Source organism: Garra rufa, chromosome 5, assembly GCF_049309525.1.
Source record: "Garra rufa chromosome 5, GarRuf1.0, whole genome shotgun sequence".
Taxonomy (NCBI): domain Eukaryota; kingdom Metazoa; phylum Chordata; class Actinopteri; order Cypriniformes; family Cyprinidae; genus Garra; species Garra rufa.
Genome location: NC_133365.1, coordinates 42,888,054 through 42,912,665, shown reverse-complemented (window position 1 = coordinate 42,912,665; position 24,612 = coordinate 42,888,054). Strand labels below are relative to the sequence as shown.

The window sequence follows — 24,612 nt, the reverse complement described above, 5'->3', positions numbered from 1 at the left end:
TTTTTTTTGCTCCAATTTAAAATCGCCCGGCATCGTGTTTTTTTGTAAAGGGCGTTTGACTTTCTTTACACGTTTGCTTTTTAAACACTGGGTCGGTACTTCCACCTATGTTATGCATGACCTTTTCAACGTGATTACGCAATGCATAAAGTCATAGATGCAGAGCCAGTGCAAGACAAGCATTCACAGTTAAAATGTGTATATATATTTTTATATATATATATATATTATATATATATATTATTATTATTATCATTATTATTATTATTATTATTATTATTATTATTATTTTTTTTACATTTTTAGAAAATGACCAATCGATTGAAACTGCAATTTGGACCTTCATCTGACTGAAGTCCACTATATGGAGAAAAATCCTTGAATGTTTTCCTTGAACATCATGGTCTTTTAATTTAGGAGTGAACCATTTCTTTCTTTTTTTTCTTTTTTTCAGAAGGATGTCCAATTACGTCAGTATGACTGAACAACTTAAAATGTTCATATACACAGAAATGAGATGCACTGTACTGCTTAATATATTAAACTAGACTGCATCACTGCAACCAATTATAAATGTGAGCTGTCAGCCAGGATAGAAAGTGACCTACCTGCATGAGCAAGCATTTGGCGTATTGTATATGGCAATTAAATTCAATAGCATGACCTTTTCATTTAATTTTTCTCGCTACAAAACAACCATTCTCAAGTCTATTGCTGTGACAGGAAAAGTTCACCCAAAAATGAAAATGTTCTCACCCTTAGGCCATCCAAGATGTTGATGTGTTTGTTTCTTCATCTAAACAAATATGGATAAATTTAACATTACCTCACTTGTTTGCATTCAGTAGATCCCCAGTAAACGTAATGCTAAATTTCAACAAATCTGTTCAGATGAAGAAACAAACGTTAGATGTCTTGGATGGCCTGAGGGTGAGTCAGTTTTCAGCAAATGTTCATTTTTGGGTAAACTATTCTTTTAAAATAACAAGAAAATTGCTCTTTTCTTAGAATCGCATGTTCTACTGCAAGTGCACAAAATGTGCATCACATTGAATTAATGTGAGTTTTTTTCAACATCATTCAGACTCAGGCCAGTGTATGTGGCAATTCCTATGATTAATAAGGAGGCGGTGCAAATACAGGCATGTGGCCAATAGATTGGAGAACACTGATGTCATATGCGATTCATCATTCTCGCCTTGACACCTGAGAAAAGATTGGTGCGCCGTTTGCCCTCTCCCTCTTTTTGTCCCTCATTTTTCCTTCGTTGCTCGGCAAATACATAATGGAAATGTTATGTAACATCTGCTCCCAGAAAAGAAGCTTTTAATCTTTTTGTGCCTGTGTGTGCAGAAAAGCGACTGTGGCACTTTTGTGTACCATTGCAGTCTCAGCACACTGGATTAATCCAGTGAACACACACCTTGCAGTACACAGAGACACACACACACACACACACACACACACACACACACACACACACACACACACGCCTGATCTGCTTAAAGCTCTACATGCAGGCGTCCTGAATCGGAACACCTGTCAGGTGTTCTGGAGTCTGCCTGATAGCGTTGGCATGGTTATGCTGAGTCACATGGGAAGCTCCGTAAGTGTAGTCTTGTGCTTCATGACTTGGCGTGTCAAAGTGTGAGCAAGTAAGGCTAATCGCTCTAGGATATACATCATGAATATATTTAAACGCACACCTGTCGTATATATTACAGTAGCACATATGTCCGAGACAGAAGAATGTCTGGTCGAGTAGCACATGGCCATCTGTTGTAATTTATTAGGCGATTTGGTTAGGGTGAAGGGGATGTTTTAGCTCAACAGAACTACTGTTTAATAAACCCTACAGGAAATGCACTTCATTTGTGGGAAGAAAAAAAGAAGAAACAGTGATATTTGGAAAAACTATGATTGTTATCAAATTAGGTCTTTAGCAGTTCCACAATTTTTGTTGGTGGTAAATCGTTCCAGATTAAGAAAGATTTAATGATCATATCTGAGGACTTTTTCTGAATTTACAACAAACATATCAATCCAATCTTGTGACCTAGTGAATATTCCAGGCTCAGTTCAAGTTTTTTTCCTCAGTTTATGCATTGAACAACTAAGTTAAACCTTTTCAATTCTCACAGGAATTGTGCTTGTAATGCATAACTATACTCCAAAAATAATTTTCTTAATGAGTCATTTTTTTTGGTTTTTCAATAAAGTATTGCATAACATATAGGACCCTATGATTTCTGCGATGCAGAAAACACGAATGGAATGTCGGAATCCAGTCATTAAAATGAAATTTACTGTATAACGCGGAATGTTATGGAATTTGCCAGATTTAGGATGAATAAATCTAAAGTTGGCCAGAACACGTAAATCAAAACACGATATGAACTAGTGTTTGTGAATATTAAACTGCAAAAATACTTTTGTTCTGCGAGAATTAATAGTGCAGACACGTGGTTTCGTTTACTGCATACATACTGTAGCACGCATGATGATCGCGGTACTTTCAGCCTCTGCTGCCTGAATATGTGAGTACATGAACATAAACATAATCTCTAGTCACAAGCATAAAACTTTGGTTTAACTTGAAGAAATTTTTACATAAATATATTATTTAATGTAATGATAGTACTTGCGTTATTACTACTAATAAAATTATAATTAAAACATTATTTTACGAGGAATATTTACTTGGAAAAAAAATACTAGAATTTATTTACCAGAAATACACAACACAGTATTTCTGAAAATAAATAATATAATATAATAATTAAACGAAATAAGAAATTATTTTTTTTTAAAATATAGAATCAATTAATTGGAGATGCTTTTGATTATTAAAATGTAATGAAACCATTCAAATGGACTCTTTTCAAATGGAAAATTTATGGAAAACATAGAATTAAAAAAAAAATTTATTTCACGTATGTGCCTTAAAGATGTAATTTTTGTTAAACTTTAATAAATGGCTGTTAAATTGTGTACATTTCATGATTTCAGTTAATTAGACATGCTAGACATGCATTTTTTCCATTAAAATGGGGGGGAAAAAACTCCAGAAAAATTTAAACGGGAAAAAAAAATAATTTGGAAAAAAATAGCAACAACATGGAATTTGGGGACAATAAAATTGATTTCATAAGGCCATTTAAACTACCGTTTAAAGGTTTGGGGTCTGTATAATTTTAATGTTTTTGAAAGAAGTCTCAAATACTTACCAAGGATGTATTTATTTGGTCAAAAATAAAGTTTAGAAAAAAATAAAAGTTATGTTACTGTAAGCATGACAAGTAAAAATAAAGTAAAAAAATAGTTGGGTGAGTAATTAATGACAGAATTTTCATTTTTGGGTAAACTATCCATTTAAGGATATTTAGGTTACAGTGTATAAGTTTATGTGGCGAAAATATTCCGCTCTCTTTTCTGAAGGAAAAGGAAAAGTGGATTCCACTGCAAATTAATTAATGTACACATGGTTTTTGCTTATTTTTTAGGTTAATTTTAGTGCTTATTGACAGCATACCACTTACATTGAACCCAGAACATTCCTTTAAATCGTGTAACCTGGCAACATTTTGTTTGTTTGTTTGCTGTTTTTGTTTGGTGGTTTCACAAAAATTCCAAATGCCCTTCAGTACGTCCCATTCACCCGGCTTCTTTAGTTATTTTAGACGGCGCTCTTCATCTTCCTTTCTGTTCATCCTTCCTTCCTTCTTAAATATCTCCCCTCCCCCCTTTTTTTGTAAATTCCCCCCTGGCTATTTCTGTTCCTTGGTGTCTCAGTTTACTCTTTGTCCTATTTTATTGGCTTTTAGACAGAAAGAGTCAACCCTCTTCATCTGAGTACTGCTTCCCTGTTTGTGTGAGAGACCCAGTACTCTGTCCTTCTCAGTCAAGCCGCAGTGTTGACAGGCAGATAGTGGAGTACAGACATTCATCCAGTCTCTGCACTTACCGCACGCAGTCTACTTAGGACACTCAAGGGGGGAGCACATCCCCCGTCTCTGCTCCTAATGAGATTTTAAAGTCTTCCCTGCTTTGTCCCACAGCAGCACTGTTGCCAATGCGAGGATGGCACACAGAAGATTGTGGGACAGATCATTTTTAGGGTGTGGTGAGCAATGAAGGCCAGCTAAGAAGCATCCTGTATTTTTTTTTCTTTTTGTCTGAATGATTGTCTTTAGAAGCAAGAAGAAGCTTCTCTTTTTTTCTGATCTGCTTTTTCTCTCCATTTCCCTTTATTATTTGCTGGAATTAAGCGGTTTTATTTCTCCAAGAAACACCAGGATCTCTGTGGCCTGCTGGGCTTCTTGCAGTGTCAGAGCTGTTTGGAGTGCTCCAATTTCAGCGGAGAGATCTCATGCGCACACACACACAGTGCCTCATCCCTTCCTGTGTAACTGCAAAGAGAAGGGAACAGGTTTTTCCTCCTCTCTCTACAGATCTGGCCATTAAAAATGCGTCTTTTTTCACGCGGCAGCCTGCAATTCAGCACGCGTCGCCACGCGGCGGCCTGCAGGGGCTTTTTTAGGTTTTTTTAAAACGTTGTTGCGCTTCATATAATATCCACCAGGTGGCGCAAGGAACAACATTCTGTGGCCAAGCCCTGCACAAAGAGGGCTATTTGGACAGTATTTATGTCTGTTGTTTCAATATCTGGCGCCATAATCGGTAATTCATTCTGTATGTAACGGCAAAGTATTTATAATTTCGTTTCCTTTTTATTAAGTTAATTTAGAAAAAAAAATTGGAGCATTTTTGTTCGTTAAACGTAAGCTTTTTGTTTCTTAAAGACCAAGCGGCAGACAGTGAGTTGACCTACTCTTTCAATTTGCCTTCTCAAATCACGAATTGGCTAAACTAAAATCCATAGATGTAAAATAAAAGAAATAAATAATAATAGATATAAATATGCGCTATTAGGTGCATATCCAATCGTTTGTGCGGAGAGAGCAAAACACATTTTTAGGACATGAAGGCTCAAGCTCGATCAGTTACATTTTTTTTTCAGTGGAAAATATTTAACCGTTATTTTTTTGTCAGACATGATAAATAAATATGTAGAAAGACTTAAATTACTACTTAACGAAAAAAACAAATAGAAAACAAAAACTGTTTTTATTATGTAGCTAGTCCATAGAGATGCATTTCTCTCTAAAGGCGCGCGTCCAACGAGGATATGAGGACTGTTAACTGCATCATCACTGACTCAGAAAACAGTAGTTTCTAAATAAATAATTAAAATATCTCCTTACTATTAGACAGTCATGGTATTTACTTTTGCCAGTGTTTTGTGGTAAGCTTTAAACAAGGAACCCTTCCAAGCTGTGCTGAACGTGCGCTCAATGCTGCTAACAGGACCGTCATGGTAGCCTGGTCTCGTGGTTCCTCCAGCGCTGCAATTTTTTTTTAAATCACCACTGAATGTCTAAAATATAATTTTAGCCCGCATTTGATCTTTGACGGACTAAAATGCAGGGCTGTAATACGTCTTAAAAGTGGAACATGGAAATATAATGGATGTACTGCGAAAAAAGTTTTATACTCGACATTGTTTCCAAATGGTTAAATGTGAGATTCTGGAAATGAGAATTAAATTTAGCGTGTCGGGTCGGGAAGAAAATTATTCTAAGTGGGTATATATAGGCTATATATTCTAAGGGTATATATATAGTTAGTATCATAGGCGGAGCGTGTGTAAGGCTGGGGAAGGCTTGACCTGGGGCCAAAAAATGCCACTAAATTGGACATATTCCCCTGCCCAAACAAAATCAATATATTACGTCTGTTGACAATAAAATGAAAATGAATAGAAAATGTAAATTGCGGCATTACATTAAGATCAGATAATCTGCACCGTAATTCTTTTTAGGCGTTTTTACAGTGTTATAACGAACCACACACGATTCTGTTGGGTTAGGAATGCAATGTCTATCAGAAGCGTTCAAATGAGTCTTGTCAGTTTTGTTGAGTGCGCGCAACTCTTGATTTTTAAAAAAACCATAAACAACAAAGCTCAGACGCACCTAAAATGTAGCTATAAGTAAGAGATTCGTTACACAGGGAATACAACGAAATCATGGTTTACATTTAAGATACAAGTTCATTTAAGATATAAGATAACATGTATATTGAAAAGTTCTTTAAAAGCATCTGGATGCAAAAATAGTATTTTTTAAAGGTGTTTTTAAAGCATTTGCTTTATGGATTAAAATACTAATAGGCTAATAAATAATTTGCATATCGGACAAAATTGCGTTGCAGCAAATCCTCTAAATTTTAAGATATATAGAACAGAGAAACATAAAATCTGAAAATATAAGCAGCTACAATTATTAAAGTTTTACATATACTCTATGCCAGTATAATTTGTAATTATAATTATTTTATAGTATATTCTATAACATTATAATTTTAATAGAATTATAAAATAAATATAATCAGCCCTGTTTTAGGCTTTTCCTTACTTTTATATTTTAGACATTCATCAATAATGGAGATAAATAGAAAAATTTCTCGCCATTTCTAAATTGGACGTGCCTTTATATAGAAATATCTTTAAATCTTTAGGCCTACAGATTACATAATGAACGTTTCTATTTTCGATTTGAATTATTTCGTTTTAAAGTGGTAATTTAAAGCTTTTGTTCATTGTGAAGCGATGTTCAAGAACAGACGGCAGAAAGCGCATCTTCTGTTTTCCTTTATTTTATAAACGCATGAGTTGTTTATAGGCTATTGTGAGTGCACTAAAATAAAAATGGACCCGTTACAGGTCAGAATGATGTATTACTCCTATACCTTTATAAGCAAAAATGAAGAAATTATTTATTTATTTTCACACAAAAAAAGTGATTGCACTGGTGCCTCCATTTTTTTCACAACCTTTCAAACATCTAACCTCACAATTGTTAATGAGGGTCGTTCGTGTCACTTTTAAACTTGCCATTTCACCTTTCACCTTCCCCCCAACCTATGAATAAAGGTGAGAAGAGCTGGCTTGGCTCCGGGGGGGGGGTGAAGTGCTAGGGGTGTCTCATTTCTCGTTAGGTTGGAAGGGTAGGGGGAAGGGGAAGGGCCAGATAGGCCTCCAAACAAAGAATTTTCGGGACCTCATTTCAAACGAAGGGCTAAGAGAAATTTCCATTTTCCAACATGCCTGCTCACTCGAGCAAGCAGACTTATAAATATAGGTAATTTTTGCCATTAATAAGGATATTTATGACAATTTTTCATTATATGTATATTACCTTTAATCTTGTGTTTGTGTTTATGGTGTTGTTCTGTAAATAAACGTTTGCAAAAAATCGCTAAAGTTTGCTAGCAGATAGCACTGTTTGCACTGATTGATATTACAAAATATATTTTTATGTCATATACACTTGACTGCAAGTTAGAAACATGGAAGGCCATGTGGCGAGGGAATTTCCCACACCCCAGTCATTTAAATCAGTACATAATAATGAAAAAAAAAAAAAAATACCTTACAATTAAAAAGAAGCAGATTTTTACCATCTGAAATTTCTTAAACCAGTGAACCCCTGTAAACATTTCAGTCCAAGGATCCAGTAAACCAATGCGCTCAAATTGAAAGTTCAAAAGGAAATTCAATGGAGTAGAATTTAACACTTTCTCAGAGTTAGATTTTAACACTTTCTGGAGTTAAAATATTAATCATTTGGAGAGTAATTTTAACTCTAAAATTTAGTTAATTATAATTTAAACTCTTTAACCAGTGTTAAAAACACTTCTTAGGGTAAACACAATATGTTTTATGTGGAAATGACTACACTGAAAGCCATACTCTCAACTAGCTGCTTTTATTTCAGGAAATACATAGATTGGATTTTGAAATTCCATGCATGTAAACACTTTGAAATTAACTGCTGTCATAAAATACTGTAAAATCTAACAGCAAAACATTTACATTTAATACATGTCTGCAGTGCCAACAAGAAATGTTTAGTAAAATTGTATACAGCATAGTCAAAAACACATCATTGCATTATATAAAATCAAACCTGAATAATTATAAAATAGTGCAGTAGTATTGTGTAACCAGAGGTAGATATACATCAGATGAAGTAACAAGAAACAACTCCACAGTGATACCAGGATACATTCCATGAATTAGTTTGAGGCGCCTGAATAAAAACAAAACTGAAAGCTGAAGGATGGAGCACAGAGGACAGAACTTAACATTTTGCTTAAATAAGAATACTGCTTGTTCAACTGCCTTGCTCTCAGTTCTTTGACTTCAGTTCTACCTATATCATTATTATATACATTTGTCTTTAAAAAAAAATATGTACAGGCTGGACAGAGCATCATGATACTTTACTTTACTTGAACAGCTCTTCAACAATACCCAAGGTTTCACATGACTGACAAGGCGAAACTTCTCAGTCCAAGACGATGTAAAAGGTGGAAACCTGTGCTTTTGATGTCCCTGAGGAAAGATGATATGGCTGAGGGTTTTCTTTAGTGGCCAGATGATGGTCATCAATACTTTGGCATGACCGAAACACAAGATAAACATCCCTTTATAAACAATAGGCATTAAAGGAAGAGTCCACTTCCAGAACAAAAAAATACAGATAATTTACTCACCCGCTTGTCATCCAAGAGGTTCATGTCTTTCTTTTCTTTCTTCAGTCACAAAGAAATTGTTTTTTTTTTTAAGAAAAGATAATCGTTCAGACAAATGTAAAAATATATATTTTTTTCAATAACATTTTGAAGTATTATTTAATACTTACCAGTCCTTTGACATCCAAAAAGCAAGAAAACATGTAGTACATCAGCTGAGCCCTGGTCATCTTTTTTCAGTGTTGTTTTATCTCAAAAACTTCTGCTGGACTACACAATAACATCAACAACATGTTATTTACAAAATAAATCATAAAATTACAGTCACTTACTCTTTATTAACTGATTACTAAACACATAACTCACCTGAATTGAGAAAATCTGAGAAACAAATTTCGTCCAGTTTTACTACTACTTCCCTCCATCCAGCACTTCTGTCAACATCCTGACAATGAAGAGAAAACATGTAATTTAAAACAACCTGTTAGTGTGATTGAAAATGCAAAATGTTTAATATGAAAGCCACGAACTCTCATAGGTCACGAGTCACTACTAAAACATTTGTAACGTTAGCCGTTACGACTCAAAACATTGCAGGCATTACTTTACACGTTCATGGCTAAACTATGATCGTTTTTAGCCAGGGTAAAGTTAGACTTAGACACTTCAGTTTACTGACATTGCTAGATATTACCTCGTCTCGTCGGCATGACATTATGGAAGCTTAACAGAATGTTTCTTGAGCGAGTCGCAACTTAAATTTGACAGCAAAACACTCGTTTACAAAAAAATAAGGTGAACAGAAAGACGTAAGCTAATATTAGCTTGTTCACATCGAAAAAAAGTCCGCTCAAAACAGCCATGTTTTGCATCGGAGATTCATTCAACACAAAGTTCGCCGCGGTTATTGGCGTCAGTACACTAACGTAACAGCTATAATCAGCTGTCTGTCAGAAGATAAAGAACATTTTGGAGTTAGTTTTTTACCTACCTCATGACGAAGTAGACAACTTCATCAGTCGATCGTGTGGCAGAACCAGGCTCGTGTCATGGCGCGCTCCTGATGTAACGTTATTGTTAAAACGTGCCCCTGAACACCAATGAATGAACTCCGAAATACAACACAGCCAGGGAGTATCCCGTAACACAAACTGTTGTGAAAGTTAAAGAATAAACTCCAAAAATTTAACTCTTTCACACTTTTTTGCCTAACTCCTGATTTTCGAACTCCAGCAATTTGCTGTACACAAATGAAGCATTTACCCACTTCTCAAGGCACCACTACACCACAGATTTGCAATTTGCCGTGCATGTGATAACGCATTGTTTGTTTTGCTTACGGCCATATGTGTACATGTGAATGAACAGTGCGTACACCGTACATTTGTACTTTTTGCAACGCTACAACATTTTTTTCAACATCTTGAAATGTGTGATAAACATCGGCGCATGTCCTCTGATGTAACATTAAGAACTAGCGACAACGTATGATGACGTATAACAGTGTTGTAGTGGTTTCCCATTCCTTAGCTAAGCTAAGCTACAGCAGCAACACGGCAAAAGTAGTTTACTACATCTAAGCTATTTTTCAAAATGTAATTTTTCTACATGGTATGAACCATCATCTTACCAAATCAATGCTTTCTCAGTGGTCAATAAAATTGTCAGTCATACAGGCATAAAAGTTCAGTTTAACGTTACTTGTTTATTCAACAACGCTTCCAAACCAATTTGGCAACAAAAATCAGCATCATTTACAGGGCTGGATTTATCTCATATTGTGACATAGGCAAACAAAATTTTGGAGGGTTGAATTCTTTCTTTTAAAAAATGTTTTGAAAAAAAAAAGGCACTTGTTTCTGAATATTAAACGAATAAAACAGGGGAAACACAACAATACTGAATAACTGAATAAACTAGCCATACAAAGATTGATTTCAAAGATTTCATGAGAGCCTGATTTTTTTAATTCTCAAAATTTATAGAACAGAACATGGAAGTTTGAAGTATCAAGAATATTATATCCGCTCCTCGAGTACAATACCTTTTTGGACGCCTTGAGAGAGAAATTTATCTTTACGGATTACATAAACGAGTTTTTGTTTTCAATTTGTTTTATTTCGTTAAGTAATAATTTAAAGCTTCCTATAGATATGATTATCATCTCTGTAGAAATTAATACAATATTAAATAATTATATAGGCGATGCTGTATATGCTAATGATGTCTGTGCGCAATGTAGACAGCATTCACAAGTTTATCATGAATAAACATTACATAAAGTACTTAAAATTTAATAGCCTCACAAGAAACATTTTATGCATCCCAGAGTCTTGTCCATTAACTGACCTTCTTTTTTTCCATAATATTTGTATTATTCGTTTATATTCGTTATTTTCACCTTTATTTTGATCTCTTTACAAAACATTCTGAATGTTTTTATTTATTGTGAATCGCTTAATCTAAATAACTTTATGTATATATGCTATTTGCCATTTTGCAAACATTGTAAACGACAATTATGCCAATAAAGTTTTGACTTTTTGATTGTATTTATGCCCGTGTGTGACCATAAACGATTTACAAATGGAACTAATGATTCACTCGTCAATGAAACACTATAGGTTATCTATTAATTAGACGAATATTATATATATATATATATATATATATATATATATATATATATATATATATATGTATATGTATATGTATATGTTATATTCAACCTATTAACTGCATTCCAGTAAAAATCTCAGCCATGTAGCTTAATCAAAGCTTTAATGGCATGTCAGCATTTATCATTTCGATTCTGAATGTTAAAAGAGATCGAAATGATAGGAAAATTAACGAATATAAACGAATAATGTCCGAAGAAGATGTCCTCTCCAGGTCACCGTACAAACGAGTCATTCGGGCTTAGAGCGATGTTTGCTGCCGCTTCAGTTCAGTGCTTTACATGACTGCCCCCTACTGATCATGTCTTTCCTATGTCATTGTATTTTCCGTGTTCCCTTGGAATACACCGGCGTCACGCGAGACCACTTTACTTCCCGCGCGCATTTTAAATGGCCAGATCTGTATTTACCAACACACACAGAGCAAGAGAGAGAGAGAGAGAGAGGGGAGTGCGTCAGTAGGAACTCGCTCACACACTCTCAGACAGCGTCAGACTGAGGTAGGGGCTGCAGACGCGCTCCTCCTCTCCTCTGCGTACTGTTTTGCTCCCTCTGTCGTAAGCAACTGGAGAGCTGACCGAAGCGTGCTGCTGCAGACCAGGGCGAGGGAGATTTCCCTGCAGCCAGCAGCAGGATGCATCTGGTCGTGGACTCCTGTCAGGAAGTTGTGCTGAAGATGCTACCGTACTTTGTGGATAATGCATTCGTCACACAGAGGCAGATCTACCACATGTGAGTGAATCAATAAAGTGGTGCAGGAGACTTGAGTAAAATCCGTGCTGATGCCGTGGCGTTTACGGCTTTGATTGATTGTGATGCATGGCTTGTACAGTAAGATCTAGACGTCTGGAAATCAGGGATTTAGATTTTTAAATCTGGAAATGAACAATGTTGTTTGATTTGAAGTGAAAGTGAAATATTTAAGATTCTGTGCTATTTCTACGTCACTAATTTGTGATATTGATATTTGTACAGTCAGATGTTTTTTATTTTATTGAAACTCAAAGCGGATTATTCTCAAATAATGCTGGAGAAAATGATCAAAAGGTTTTGCACAAACTTACAGAGCTCATGCTGTTTGAGTTCTGCTGTCATTAAAGTAAAAAGGAAAAAACAATGCTAAAAAAGAAAAAAGGAATCTTACTGTCAACAAACTTTTGAATGGTAGTGTAATAAGTAGTAAAAACATGTTTAAAAAGTAAGTATTTTTACTAGCGGTCTCAGACGTTTAGACCCAACTGTAACTTCTGGACAATTTTTTAAGTAATAACTATAGTCCAGAGGTAGAAACATCCACCTGAACTACAGGTGATGTGTGACCCAGATATAGCAGCTGGCAGCATTTCATGCATACATCGTATTTGTGACCCTGGACCACAAAAGCAGTTTTAAGTAGCACGGGTATATTTGTAGCAATAGCCAAAAATACATTGTATGGGTCAAAATTATATATTTTTATGCCAAAAATCATTAGGATATTAAGTAAAGATCATGTTCCATGGACATATTTTGTACATTTCCTACCAGAAATATATTTTCACTTTTTTGATTAGTAATATGCATTGCTAAGAACTTCATTTGGACAACTTTAAAGGTGATTTTCTTAATATTTTGATTTCATTGCACCCACAGATTCCAGATTTACAAATAGTTGTATCTCGGTTGTATTACAGGTTTAGTGGTCCAGGGTCACATTTGTCTGAGCCTCTCTGTTTCGATCTAACGTGTGTATTTGTTCTTTATGTTGGTCACATATACAGTAGATTTGCATTGACCTGTAAAATCTTGTCTTGCCACATCAGAACAGCGTTTTGTCACTGTTACGTAAGAGCGCTTGCCAGTGTTACCTGAGAGGTAGTGATGATGTTTGCATATCTGAATGAAAGGCATGCAGTTGTCTGATTTTGCAATTTGTATTTGCCCTGGGTTGTGTTTAAGGCGCAAACTGTGAGCATTATATAAAAGTCAATGTACCACTTTGTTCCTGCAGATGGTCGTTTCACAAATACTGTCAGACGGAGACGATCCAGTGCCAAATGAGTCTTGACCTTCACATGAATTTATTAACACTTACGTGGGCTTGTTAGGCTCACATACATGTTTGTGTTTGATACTGTGCTTTGCTGTGATATGGAAAGTATTTTTTGCTTATGCATCTGTGGAGGGGTTGTTGAGAAAATATGTGTGTAAATCTGCATTTGGGAGAAAGTGAGTATGAGTTAATCAGAATTGGCCCTCTACTTGGGTGGGCGAATCTTTTTGAGGTTTTTCTGGCAATATAAAATGTAATATATACAAAAAATGTATATAGTTGAAGTCAAAAGTTTGCATACACCATGCACAATCTGCAAAATGGTAACTATTTTAACAAAAACAAGAATCATACAAAATGCATGTTATTTTTTATTTAGTACTGACCTTAATAAGATATTTCACATAAAAGACATTTACATATAGTCCACAAGAGAAAATAATAGTTAAATAAAAAAAATGCTCCGTTTAAAAGTTTACATACATTTTATTCTTAATATTCTTTTTTTTTTTTTTTTTTGATGATAGTTGTTTATGAGTCCTGTGTTTATCCTTAACAGTTAAACTGCCTGCTCTTCATCAGAAAAATTCTTCAGCTCCCACAAATTCCTTTTTTTTTTTCCGATTTTTTTTTTTTGTGCATTTGAACCTGTTCCAACAATGACTGTGTGTTTTTAAGATTCATGTTTTCACACTGAGGATAACTGAAGGACTCAGATGCAACTATTACAGAAGGATTAAACGCTCACTGATGCTTCAGAAGGAAAAACGATACATTAAGACCCAGGGGTGTAAACTTTTGAACAGAATGAAGATGTGTACATTTTTCTTATTTTGCCTAAATATTATAATTTTTTCATTTTGTACTGACCTTACAGAAGCTACAGAAACTGTTTTATACACATCAGTCTGGTCATTGTCATGATTGGTATATCAGTTCGGCATGTCATTGTAGGTATATTCATTTCTGCATTGTGACTCATGAGTACATGAGTGCTAAAACTTAAAGTTTTAAGTTTTGTAAGTTAAGCATAATGTGTTTTGTGTCTTGCAAGGAATTCTGTTTCTATGGTTGTAGTTTTTACTTCTAAAATCCGTGCATTTTACATTATTTTAGGGTAAGATATACATATATACATATAATGCAATGTTAAACCAAGTTAACCAATAAATAGGATTTTAGTGTAGCCCTAAACAACAACTAGAAAATCTGGAATCAAAACTGCAACACAAGTTTATGTTTGTGTAGCAGTTTTGATTCTTCAACCAAAGTTGCTGTTGGTCCTACAACAGGTACCACGTATCCATCTGCGGCTGACTCTAAACATGCAAGTGAGACGTGGACAGAGACGTTTTAGAGCGGTTTCTTCTCAAAACTCTTACTCACATCATAATTACACCCTTGAAGATGAGCGTACTCTGCTCAGGGCTTGTGTATCGTCATTTTCAGCTGTCTGTCTTGCAGTCATGACTCAATCCATCAGCCCAACGGCACTGAGCTGCTTCCAGCCTTCACATAAATCGCTCAGAGGGGCGGACAGAGAGAGAACGCGGCAGAGAGAGGAGAAACAAAAGAGAGGAGGATGGAAACAAAAGCTTCTGTGATCCGCTGACACCCTCGAGGCCTTTGAAGGGAGGGTGAGAAAGTTGAAGAAGAGAATTAGAGAAAGGGAGGAGGAGGAAGTAGGAGAGAAATAAAGAGAAGGGTGCGGTGGGGGGGTCGGGGGTACAATGCGAGTTTTGTTGCCGCTTGCTTATCATGTGATGCTTGTTCCTCTCAATGCTGAGACACTGGAAGTCCAGTCAGGAAAAATGAGAGGGATGAGTCAGCAGAGGGTCACAGCCACAGCAGGCCGAGAAAACAATGTGACCCCGAAATATTTCGCCTGCCTAGACCATGATGGTTTTGAGTTGCCACTCCTAAACAGCCAACCCATAATCTTTCTGAAACTTTTTTTTATGTAGCTTTCTAGTTAATGTATCAAGTTTATAATTTTTTTTAAAATTACAAACCATTTAACTGAAATTAAAGAAGTGGAATAGTATAGGGATGTGCAAACCTAAAACCAAAACAATACCCGTTCTTGTCTTAGGACAACTTTGATGAACTTTTTTGATCCGCTTCAAATGTTGACTACTGTATTGTTAAAATGTACTAGTGATTGGGTTGTCTAACTAGTTGGCCGTAACGAATCTCAGAGGAAAAGCATTGTCTCACTTAGGAGTGGCTGATTACCAGTAGAAATTTGTCAACTGGTAGAGATTTTGGACTATTTTCTCTATGGTGGTTACATGCTCACATGACATTGCTGTACTACATGGTCACGAAAACATATTGTTTGCACATGTTTCTAAGCATTATGGTTTAAAAACAAGTGTTTTAAGCCATTGAAACACAATCAGCAGCGAAAGAGAACTGATTTAGCTATATGCTCTGTCTGAGAGACCGTTTCTGAGCACTGTCAGAGAGGCGCACATGTAAAGACACATTTTGCGTGCATTTTACTGCTTTATAGGCCTTTAACAATTAAATAAATGCATGGCTTTTGCAAGTATCCTCATAAACACAGTAATGTAGGTCTTAAAGGAACACTCCACTTTTTTTGGAAGTAGGCTCATTCTCCAACTCCCCCCGAGTTAATTAGTTGAGTTTTATCATTTTGAAATCCATTCAGCTGTTCTCCTGTTCTGGCGATATCACTTTTAGCATAGCTTAGCATAGATCATTGAATCCTATTAGACCAATAACATCGCATACAAAAATGGCGAACGAGTTTTGATATTTTTCCTATTTAAAACTCGACTCTTCTGTAGTTATATTGTGTACTAATACCTGCGGGGGAGTTGGAGAATGAGCCTATTTCCAAAAAACGTGGAGTGTTCCTTCAAGTAAAAGCAAAACAGCTGAGAAAGAAAACACATGTAACAGAATATTGGATCTGGGCAGCTTATAAAGTGACAGCAGTCTAATATTTCTGTTGTGTGTCATTCATGCTAATAAAACAACAAAAGAGAGAAAATCTCTCTTTTGTTGGAAAAGTTTTCCATTGATGGAAGGTTTGTTAGGATAGGGCGACATAGAACTATTTAAAAATCTGGAATCTGAAAATATTGAGAAAATCAAAAAGTTTAAAAGTAAAGTTGTCCAAATGAAGTTCTTAGAAATGCATATTACTAATCAAAAACAAGTTTTGATACAAGTTTTGATAGATTTACTGTAGAAAATGTACAAAATATCTTCATGGAACATGATTTTTACTTAATATTCTAATAATTTTGTCATAAAAGAAAAATCAATAATTTTGACAATGTTTTGTTTAGGGCTGCACGATTAATCGTTTTTAAACCGAAATCGCGATTTGAAAGGGTGCGATTTTCAAATCGCAAGAGCTGCGATTATTTCGATTGATTATCAAATGTGGTAACAAGCATATAAGTCGTTTTTGACAGGTCACTTCATGTGCATATTACGTCTTCGTGCTTATAATACGTTTGATGCAGAGTTTAACCAATAGGGGGCATTTTAACACTGCATGTAGAGACATGCACGGGACGTATTTTTCAGTCCCGCATCCGCAGAAATATGTTTATCTCGTTCAGTTCCCGCCTCGACATTCATGTTTTGTCCCGCTCCTGCCCGCATAAAAGTAACCTTCTTAACAGAAGAGCAAGCTACTGTGTGTATCCATAGCAGAATGCAAGCAGACAAAGCTAAAGTTGACATCTCAGTTCATATGCGATCTCATAAAGCTCTAACACAATGAATATTATGCACAATGAATCTTTCACAATGTCTACACTTCGTGTGTTTTAATTCGCGAGCACGCAATATTCAGCACTGTGCAAGAATATTTGAGCAGTGAGTGGATTCTAATTTAAACACCTCTGATGACTGCCTATCCTTGTGCTTACTAATCATAGCTGTAAGTTGTATCTAGTTGTTCTTGCTGCTTTTGTGCAATAGATGAATAACAATATTTTGCTTTTTAGATATTTCTATTTTGCGGGGGTCCCGCGAATCATTTTATTTTCCCGCGTCCCGAACAGCCGCACTCGCCCATCGAGTTTTGTCCCGCGCCGCAGTCGGTTGCCTCTGGTCCCGCTATACTCCCGTAGGAGTGCAGGTCTCTACTGCGTGTACTAAGCAAATAACGTTAACGCCATTTGGAAAGGATGAGCGGGAGCAGCGGCTCAACTTCCCAACAAAGTGTCTCTTAATGTAGGTTATCATCAGTGTTTTACTGATGTAAAATTGTTTACAGTGTGTTTGGATTCCTAAAAGTTTAAGATTTTAATTATATTTTACTATAAAATAATATAAATATATATATATATATATATATATATATATATATATATAAATATTTTTATATTTTTTATTATAAAAGATTTTAATAATATTTTATTATAGAATTTTAATTGTTAATTTAATTTTATTTAAGATACTGTAGTTATTTTCTTAATTTGTCATGATAACTGACAACTTTATTTTAAAAAAGGCAACAATGTTTAAGAGGTTTTAAATAAACAGTAGAACAGTGTAGCATACTTTGTGATTATGCTTGGTCTTTCTTTGGTGCTGTTAAAACCACCATATAAAATCTGTAGCTCTTTTATGAAATAGTAGTAAATCGCATTTTAAATCGCAAATCGCAATTTTGATCAGAAAAATCGCAATTAGATTTTTTCTCCAAATCGTGCAGCCCTAGTTTTGTTAGCTATTGCTACAAATATTTTTTAGGCTGTCGTTTTTTAGTGATATTGACACTGGTGACAAGAATTATGAAATGTCTTAACCCTTTAATGCACTGATAACTATACCATGGTATTGTGATATAAGATTCTGGTCATTTCGCCCACCCCTAGTCTCACTGCTGTTGCCTATTTAGCGTAAATTTTATCTAGAAAATGGCCAGAGAAAAATGGCCAGTGATAAGCATTGCATAATTAGGCTGTATTTGCACAAGCACAGTTCTGTTGATAAACCGTTCTCATATAAAAGAAAGTGACAGCTTCATTCATTAACTGATGTGATTCTTTAAATATTCAGAAGAGTGAGAGTGATTTAAAGAGCATGTTTACTTGATGTGTGCTGCATGAATGGAGCCACAGTCAACAGCTAGTTATCTGACAAGTCCCTGACATGTATATGTGACATGAATGTGGGCTTCACGGGTTGTTTTGTACTTGTCAGTCACAAATGTTATGCCCATCAATACTCAGTTATGACTAAAATGGGGATGAAGAACAGTAAGAATTCTTATAGATAAATATTATTGATGTTCTCTGCCATTTTGGTTGCAGTGTATGCAGTGTACTTGTATACAGTGAATATATGTAAAAAATGTAAACATTCAGAATATTATTTACAATATATATGCATAACAAAAGTTTGGAATCAGATTATTGTAATTTTTCTTTTGAAAGAAATTAATATGTTTATTCATCAAGGATGCATTAAATTAAATAAATGGTTTCCACAAAATTATTACTGTTTGGAGTCATAGCTGCTGAAAACTTTTGCCATTACAGGAATAAATTACATTAAAATATATTGAAATAGAAAACAGTTATTTTAAATTGTAATCATATTTCACAAAATTCCTGTTTTTATATATAATTAAAAATTTTTTAGTAGGGACACGTACAAATATTTCAACTAGGAATATTGCATTTTGACCTAAAATCTCACCAAATGTTTTAAAAATTAATTTGTCTCTCTTTGTCACTCTTTCACTTTCTCTTTCTCTCTTTATTTTATTTTAAATATACAGTAAACAGACCAAATCCAAGGGCAGGGAGAGGCCATGTATACATAAACACACAAGTTCATTAAACTGTCAACCGATGTCATGTACTACTCCACTGTGTTCAGCCTAATTAATGCAAGCCATCCCTGCCTTGTTATGACAGTCTGATAATAGACAAGAGTGCTGTCTTGACAGATCAGTAATCTCTGTAAGATTTCTCACCTTACCAGCTGTATTCCTGTCTCTTCCCAGCACTGAGTTTCAGTTAAGATTTACTTGTGCCACAGTGCATTAAAATAATAGTAAGTCTCAGGTGGTTCACATTTCTATAAGTGTGTTTGTGTTTAACTGCATGTGAGGCTAATTACTGCCATGCCTGAAATCACAGACCTAAAGCACCTGTCGTGAGCATACATGTGAGTGATGGTGAAATGGGTTGGTAACATGCAAATTAAAGATGTGCAGTAGTTCATTCACAAATGTTTTGTTTTTATATGGAAAGAATGGACACATATCCATATACTCTCTCTCTCTCTTATTTTATTGACTGAATAATAATAACCCACGTTGTGCTTTCACAATATCCAAAATCCACAACTTTTAGGTCTCTGTGGGCTTTGTTGTATTACATTGTCTAAATTGTTTTGTCTAAATGTTTTTTTTGTTCAATTGTTGCCCAGGTTTCTCACATTATCTCCTCTACCCTTTTGTTCCCTCTGTCTTTTACAGTTTAAGCGAGAGCTTCTTCATGGTCAAGGGGGCCGCTCTGTTTTTGCAGCAGGGCAGTTGTCCGCAGGGTCAGAAAGGTCATCCTCACCACAAACATGCAGGTGAGTCCATGCTTGCACTTGACAGGTTTCTATAAAATCCATCTTCTTCTTAAAGCATCACACAGCAGTGTGTTTCTGCATTAGCCAAAAAGGCAGAAAATATACTTAAAGTGACACCTTTACTGTGATTAATATTTGTGTTTTAACAGTAACAGTGGTTTACCAGTTTGCGGAAAGCATGCTAACTGTTCTGTCGTTGGCTGCACAGACAAGTGCAGAAAACTATTTAGAGTCCCAGCCTCAGAGGAGACAAGAAAGCAGTGGATTTATTGATTTATTTACTGTACATTACGCTGCTGCCACACAGATCTGATATAAACTTGTGATTTCTTTCCCAGCTGTTCATCTTTACAGATATAACTGACTGTTTTTGTAATCCGTGTTGGTTTTAAACATAAACTTGTGTGTATTTGACAGTTTAAGCGCAATAAGACATGAAAGAGAACTCACTTTAGTACTCTCATGCTGTGTGACAGACACTTTCTGTGTGCATGCATCAGATGTGTGTGCTCAGAAAAAATGTATATCAGAAGTTTAAAGTGATATGGCTTTAAAACGCATGATTTCAGCGTGATATACCTGAAAGTCAAAACCAAACAGATGCGTTTTGGCAGAATATCTGAGGTACGAGCTGTAAAGGCACAGTCCTATTCTGGAAAAGGGAGCATTTGCATTTTAAAGAGACATGCACGAAAACAGCGTGATTATGCTTCCACTCAAAATAGGCATTGAAATGATACAATACAAAAAAATGATACAATAAATGATCTGTGGGGTATTTTGAGCTGAAACTTCGCAGACACATTCTGGGGACAGCTGAGACTTATATGACACATTGTAAAATTGGGCAAAATTGGTCACTTTTAAATTAATGACAAAAACTGTTGGAATGGTGGTGTTTTAGTCGAAATTATAAGTACTATAGTTATTTTTTAAGGGTGAATTTATTGCATACTGTGTCTGACCTGGGAGAGAAATTCAGAAATCCGGCAGCAGATGCTGTCCGGTTGATGGACAGACTCTGTACTGCCTAAGCGTGTCCCAGACAAGTGTGTGTGTGTGTGTGTGTGTGTGTGTGTGTGTGTGTGTGTGTTTGTGTGTGGATTAGCCAGATTAGCAGTTTAGCTCAGCACATTGGCACTGTGAGAACATCACTTCTTATAGACAGGGCACATGGGACATCTCTCTGTTTTATGTGATTCCTGGTGGTTTATGGTGCCGATATTTTAAAACTGAGTTAACTGTTTTCCTATTTGTTCAGAAAGGAAAATATAAAAATACACCTTTTTCCCCCTTAATTTTTTAATGATGTTAAATGAGACCTATTTTACCCCTTTTTACAATATGTAAGTCTCAGGTGTCCCCAGAATGTGTCTGTGAAGTTTCTCAAAATACTCCACAGATCATTTATTATATCATTTTGAATATGCTAATTTTGAGTGAAGGCAGAAACGTGTCGTTTTCGTGCATTCATCTTTAAATGCAAATAAGCTGCTGCTCCCTGCCCCTTTTTCCAGAATAGGACTGTGTCTTCACAGCTTGTACCTCAGATACTTTGCTAAAAAACACCTGTTTGCCTATCGTGCTGAACTAAGTTCTCTTTCATGTCCTATTGCGCTTAAATTGTCAAATACACACAAGTTGATGTTAAAAACACGCAGGGGTTACAAAAACAGTCAGATATGTCTGTGAAGGTAAAAATTGCATGTTTATATTAGATCTGTGTGGCAGCAGCATAATATACAGTAAATAAATCAATAAATCCACTGCTCTCTTTTCTCCTCTGAGGAGAAAAAGGCTTACCAAAACATAAAAGTTACTGCGTTGTCCTTTTTCACGTTTTCTGGGTTGGTAGATGCACCAGGGACTCAATTATAGCACTTAAACATGGAGAAAGTCAGATTTTCACGATACGTCACCTTTAAACAACCAATCACAGGTAAATGCACTCAATAAAACAGTTATGGTTGTTATGAATGACAACAGTTTATAATTTTTAGTTTGGAAGACACAATTCACAAACGGTTTTTAACTACAGTAGTTTATAGTACAGCACGACTATGATTTTAACTACAATACGAAACCACTGCTAGAAAAGCAGACATTTAATTAATCAGTCAATTAATGAATGTCTCTGTGAGGCAACAGCGCAAACACAAATGCACGACAACAGATGTCCTAGCCGCCATCCGTCCAGCACTTTCTAACACGTGTGACACGTTAAATTTATTAAACGACATGTTTACTGCAAAACAGAAGGATGTACAGTTGCTGCGGGCGAATTGAATCTGTTATGGGAGAAACTAAACACCATGCAGACACAACAAGCCCTCAGGCTTTATGCATGCACTGACTACCTTGCCTTGCTTTCAGACAGTTTGTCATATCACAGCAGGTTTAGACTGACTTTTTTTTTTGTTTTTATTATAAACCTCTGATATTATCAAGCATCTGTTTTGTCAGTTAGCTAATATTATAATGTAACCTGTCTTCTCATTGAGATGTGAAGTTTCGATTTGACCGGTTTTGAACGCATCAGTAGAGCTAATCACAAGCGAGTTGTTGCAGGTTTGACGAGCGGTTTTGTTTTTACATACGGTCTGACCTCAGGGCGCGTGGGGTTGGAGCTTCGCTTGAGTCATGAGCCTTTTTGCACAGTGCACAAATGATAACTCAACTGCCCATCAATCACAAGAGGAACAAGACAAAGACTTCCTAGAAGTGAAGTGACTATTGCAGACAGTCTAGAAGATCTGGAATTAGATTACAAGAATTAGATAATTTCAAAAAAGTACAGCATCACAGTACTTAAAAATGGAGAAGTCAGCTGTCTCCGCTGAGAAACTGCGGATGTCTGTTAGACTAGACAATGTAAGGTTTCTCTTCCTCTGTAACAGTCTAAGTACAAAATGTTCTCTGACAGTGAGAATAGCTCAGCTTTTTTCTCAAAAAGACCTTCATAGAGTTTAACAATCATTTATGAGGCAAATCCTCGGTATTCATTCTGAATTTAAATTAAGCTCTGAAATATCTTTTCTCCAGCCTGATGGCTTTAAATGTCCTTGCTTTTTAGATGACATATATTTCAGCTTATTTTTGTTCTGTTAATTTTTTTTTGACGTCATCAGTCACCTCTATTTGCATTCTCATGGCGCCGGCAGCCAGTCAGTCAAAAATAGCATCAGTGGTGAATTATTAAACACTGTCCAACTTCCTAAAGCAAGATACACCATAATATTTGCAGATGGATTCACACCTGTACTGCTTAAAGACATTTAAATAGATCATATCATGAGGTATTACATTTTTCTTCAAATCAGTCTTTTGAGATGTGTTCGATGCACAACCTTTCAGAAGTTTTGGGTCGGCACAATTTTTTGTTTTAGAAGGAAGTCTTTTACACTCACCAAGGTAAGGTACAGTAAAGTGACCGTAATATTGTGAATTATTACAATTTAAAAAAAACTAACTTTTCTAAATATTAATATATTTCAAAATGTAATTTATTCCTGTGGTGGCAAATATATATTTTCTGCATCCATTACTTCAGGCTTCAGTGTCTCATGATCCTTCAGAAATTATTCTAAAATGCCGATTTGGATTAAATGTCTAAATAAAGATAAAAATTAAGTCTCTTTTGCTCACCAACCCTGCATTTATTTGATCCATAGTACTGCGAAAACAGTAAAAAATTTTTTTACATATTTTTACTATTAAAATTATTATTTTCTATTTGAATATATTTTAAAATGTAATTTATTCCTGTGATTTCAAAGCTGGATTTTTAGCATAATTACTCCAGCCACATGATTCTTCAGAAATCATTCTAATATTCTTTTTTCAAGTTTCTTTGATTAATAGAAAGAACAGCATTTACCTGAAAGAGAAATCTTTTGTTATGTTAGAAAAATGTAATGTCTTTATCATCACTTTTGATCAATTTAAAGCACTTTTGCTAAATAAAAGTATTAATTTCTATCACCCCCCTCCCAAATTTTTTTTAACTGACTCCAAGCTTTTGAATGGTATAGTGTATAATGTTACAAAAGCTTTATATTTCAGATAAAATCCTGAAAAAAAATTACCTAACTGTTTTAAATATTGATAATAATAAATGTTTCTTGAACAGCAAATCAGCATATTAGAATGATTTCTGACACTTAAAATTGGAGTAATGATGCTGAAAATTCACCTTTGATCACAGGAATAAATTACATTTTAAAAGTTTTTTAAATTTTAAATAGTAAAAATATTTCAAATTTTTACTGTTTTTGCTGTACTTTGAATCAAATAAATGCAGGCTTGGTGAGCAGAAGAGACCTCCTTTAAAAAAAAAAAACTTACTGTTTGAAAACGTTTGACTGGAAGTGTATTTAAATCATTGTTATGAGTAGATTTGTTGAATACTTTGATTTTAAATGCATCAGTGTTAGTCATATGGATTGACTCATGACAAAACCCCTGAAATTAAATGACGAATCGCTGTCAAATTCATAGCTGATGGAGAAAACTGTGCTATGTGTCAAACTGTGCTAAGTTATTTTGAATAATTATTAAACTAATAGCTAGAGGTCGACCGATATGTGTTTTTCAGGGCCGATGTTGATACCGATTATTACAGATCAAATGCACCGATAAACGATATTTTGAACCGATATGTGTCTAGTGTAAAAATGAAAATTGGTAAGATGAGACCACAGGTTTGAAGTATTGGCATTTTTTGCC

At 35.2% G+C, this 24,612-nt stretch overlaps 1 protein-coding gene across 1 annotated transcript in view; it reads left to right on the top strand.

Annotated features, from left to right (window-relative positions):
* The window catches only part of ssh1a (slingshot protein phosphatase 1a), a 59,938-nt gene that overhangs the window by 16,563 nt on the left and 18,763 nt on the right, over positions 1 to 24,612 (top strand). Inside the window, exon 3 of the mRNA XM_073840620.1 lies at positions 19,787 to 19,887. Within this exon, the coding sequence (XP_073696721.1) occupies positions 19,787 to 19,887 (101 nt within the window). The remainder of the gene's footprint in view (positions 1 to 19,786; positions 19,888 to 24,612) is intronic.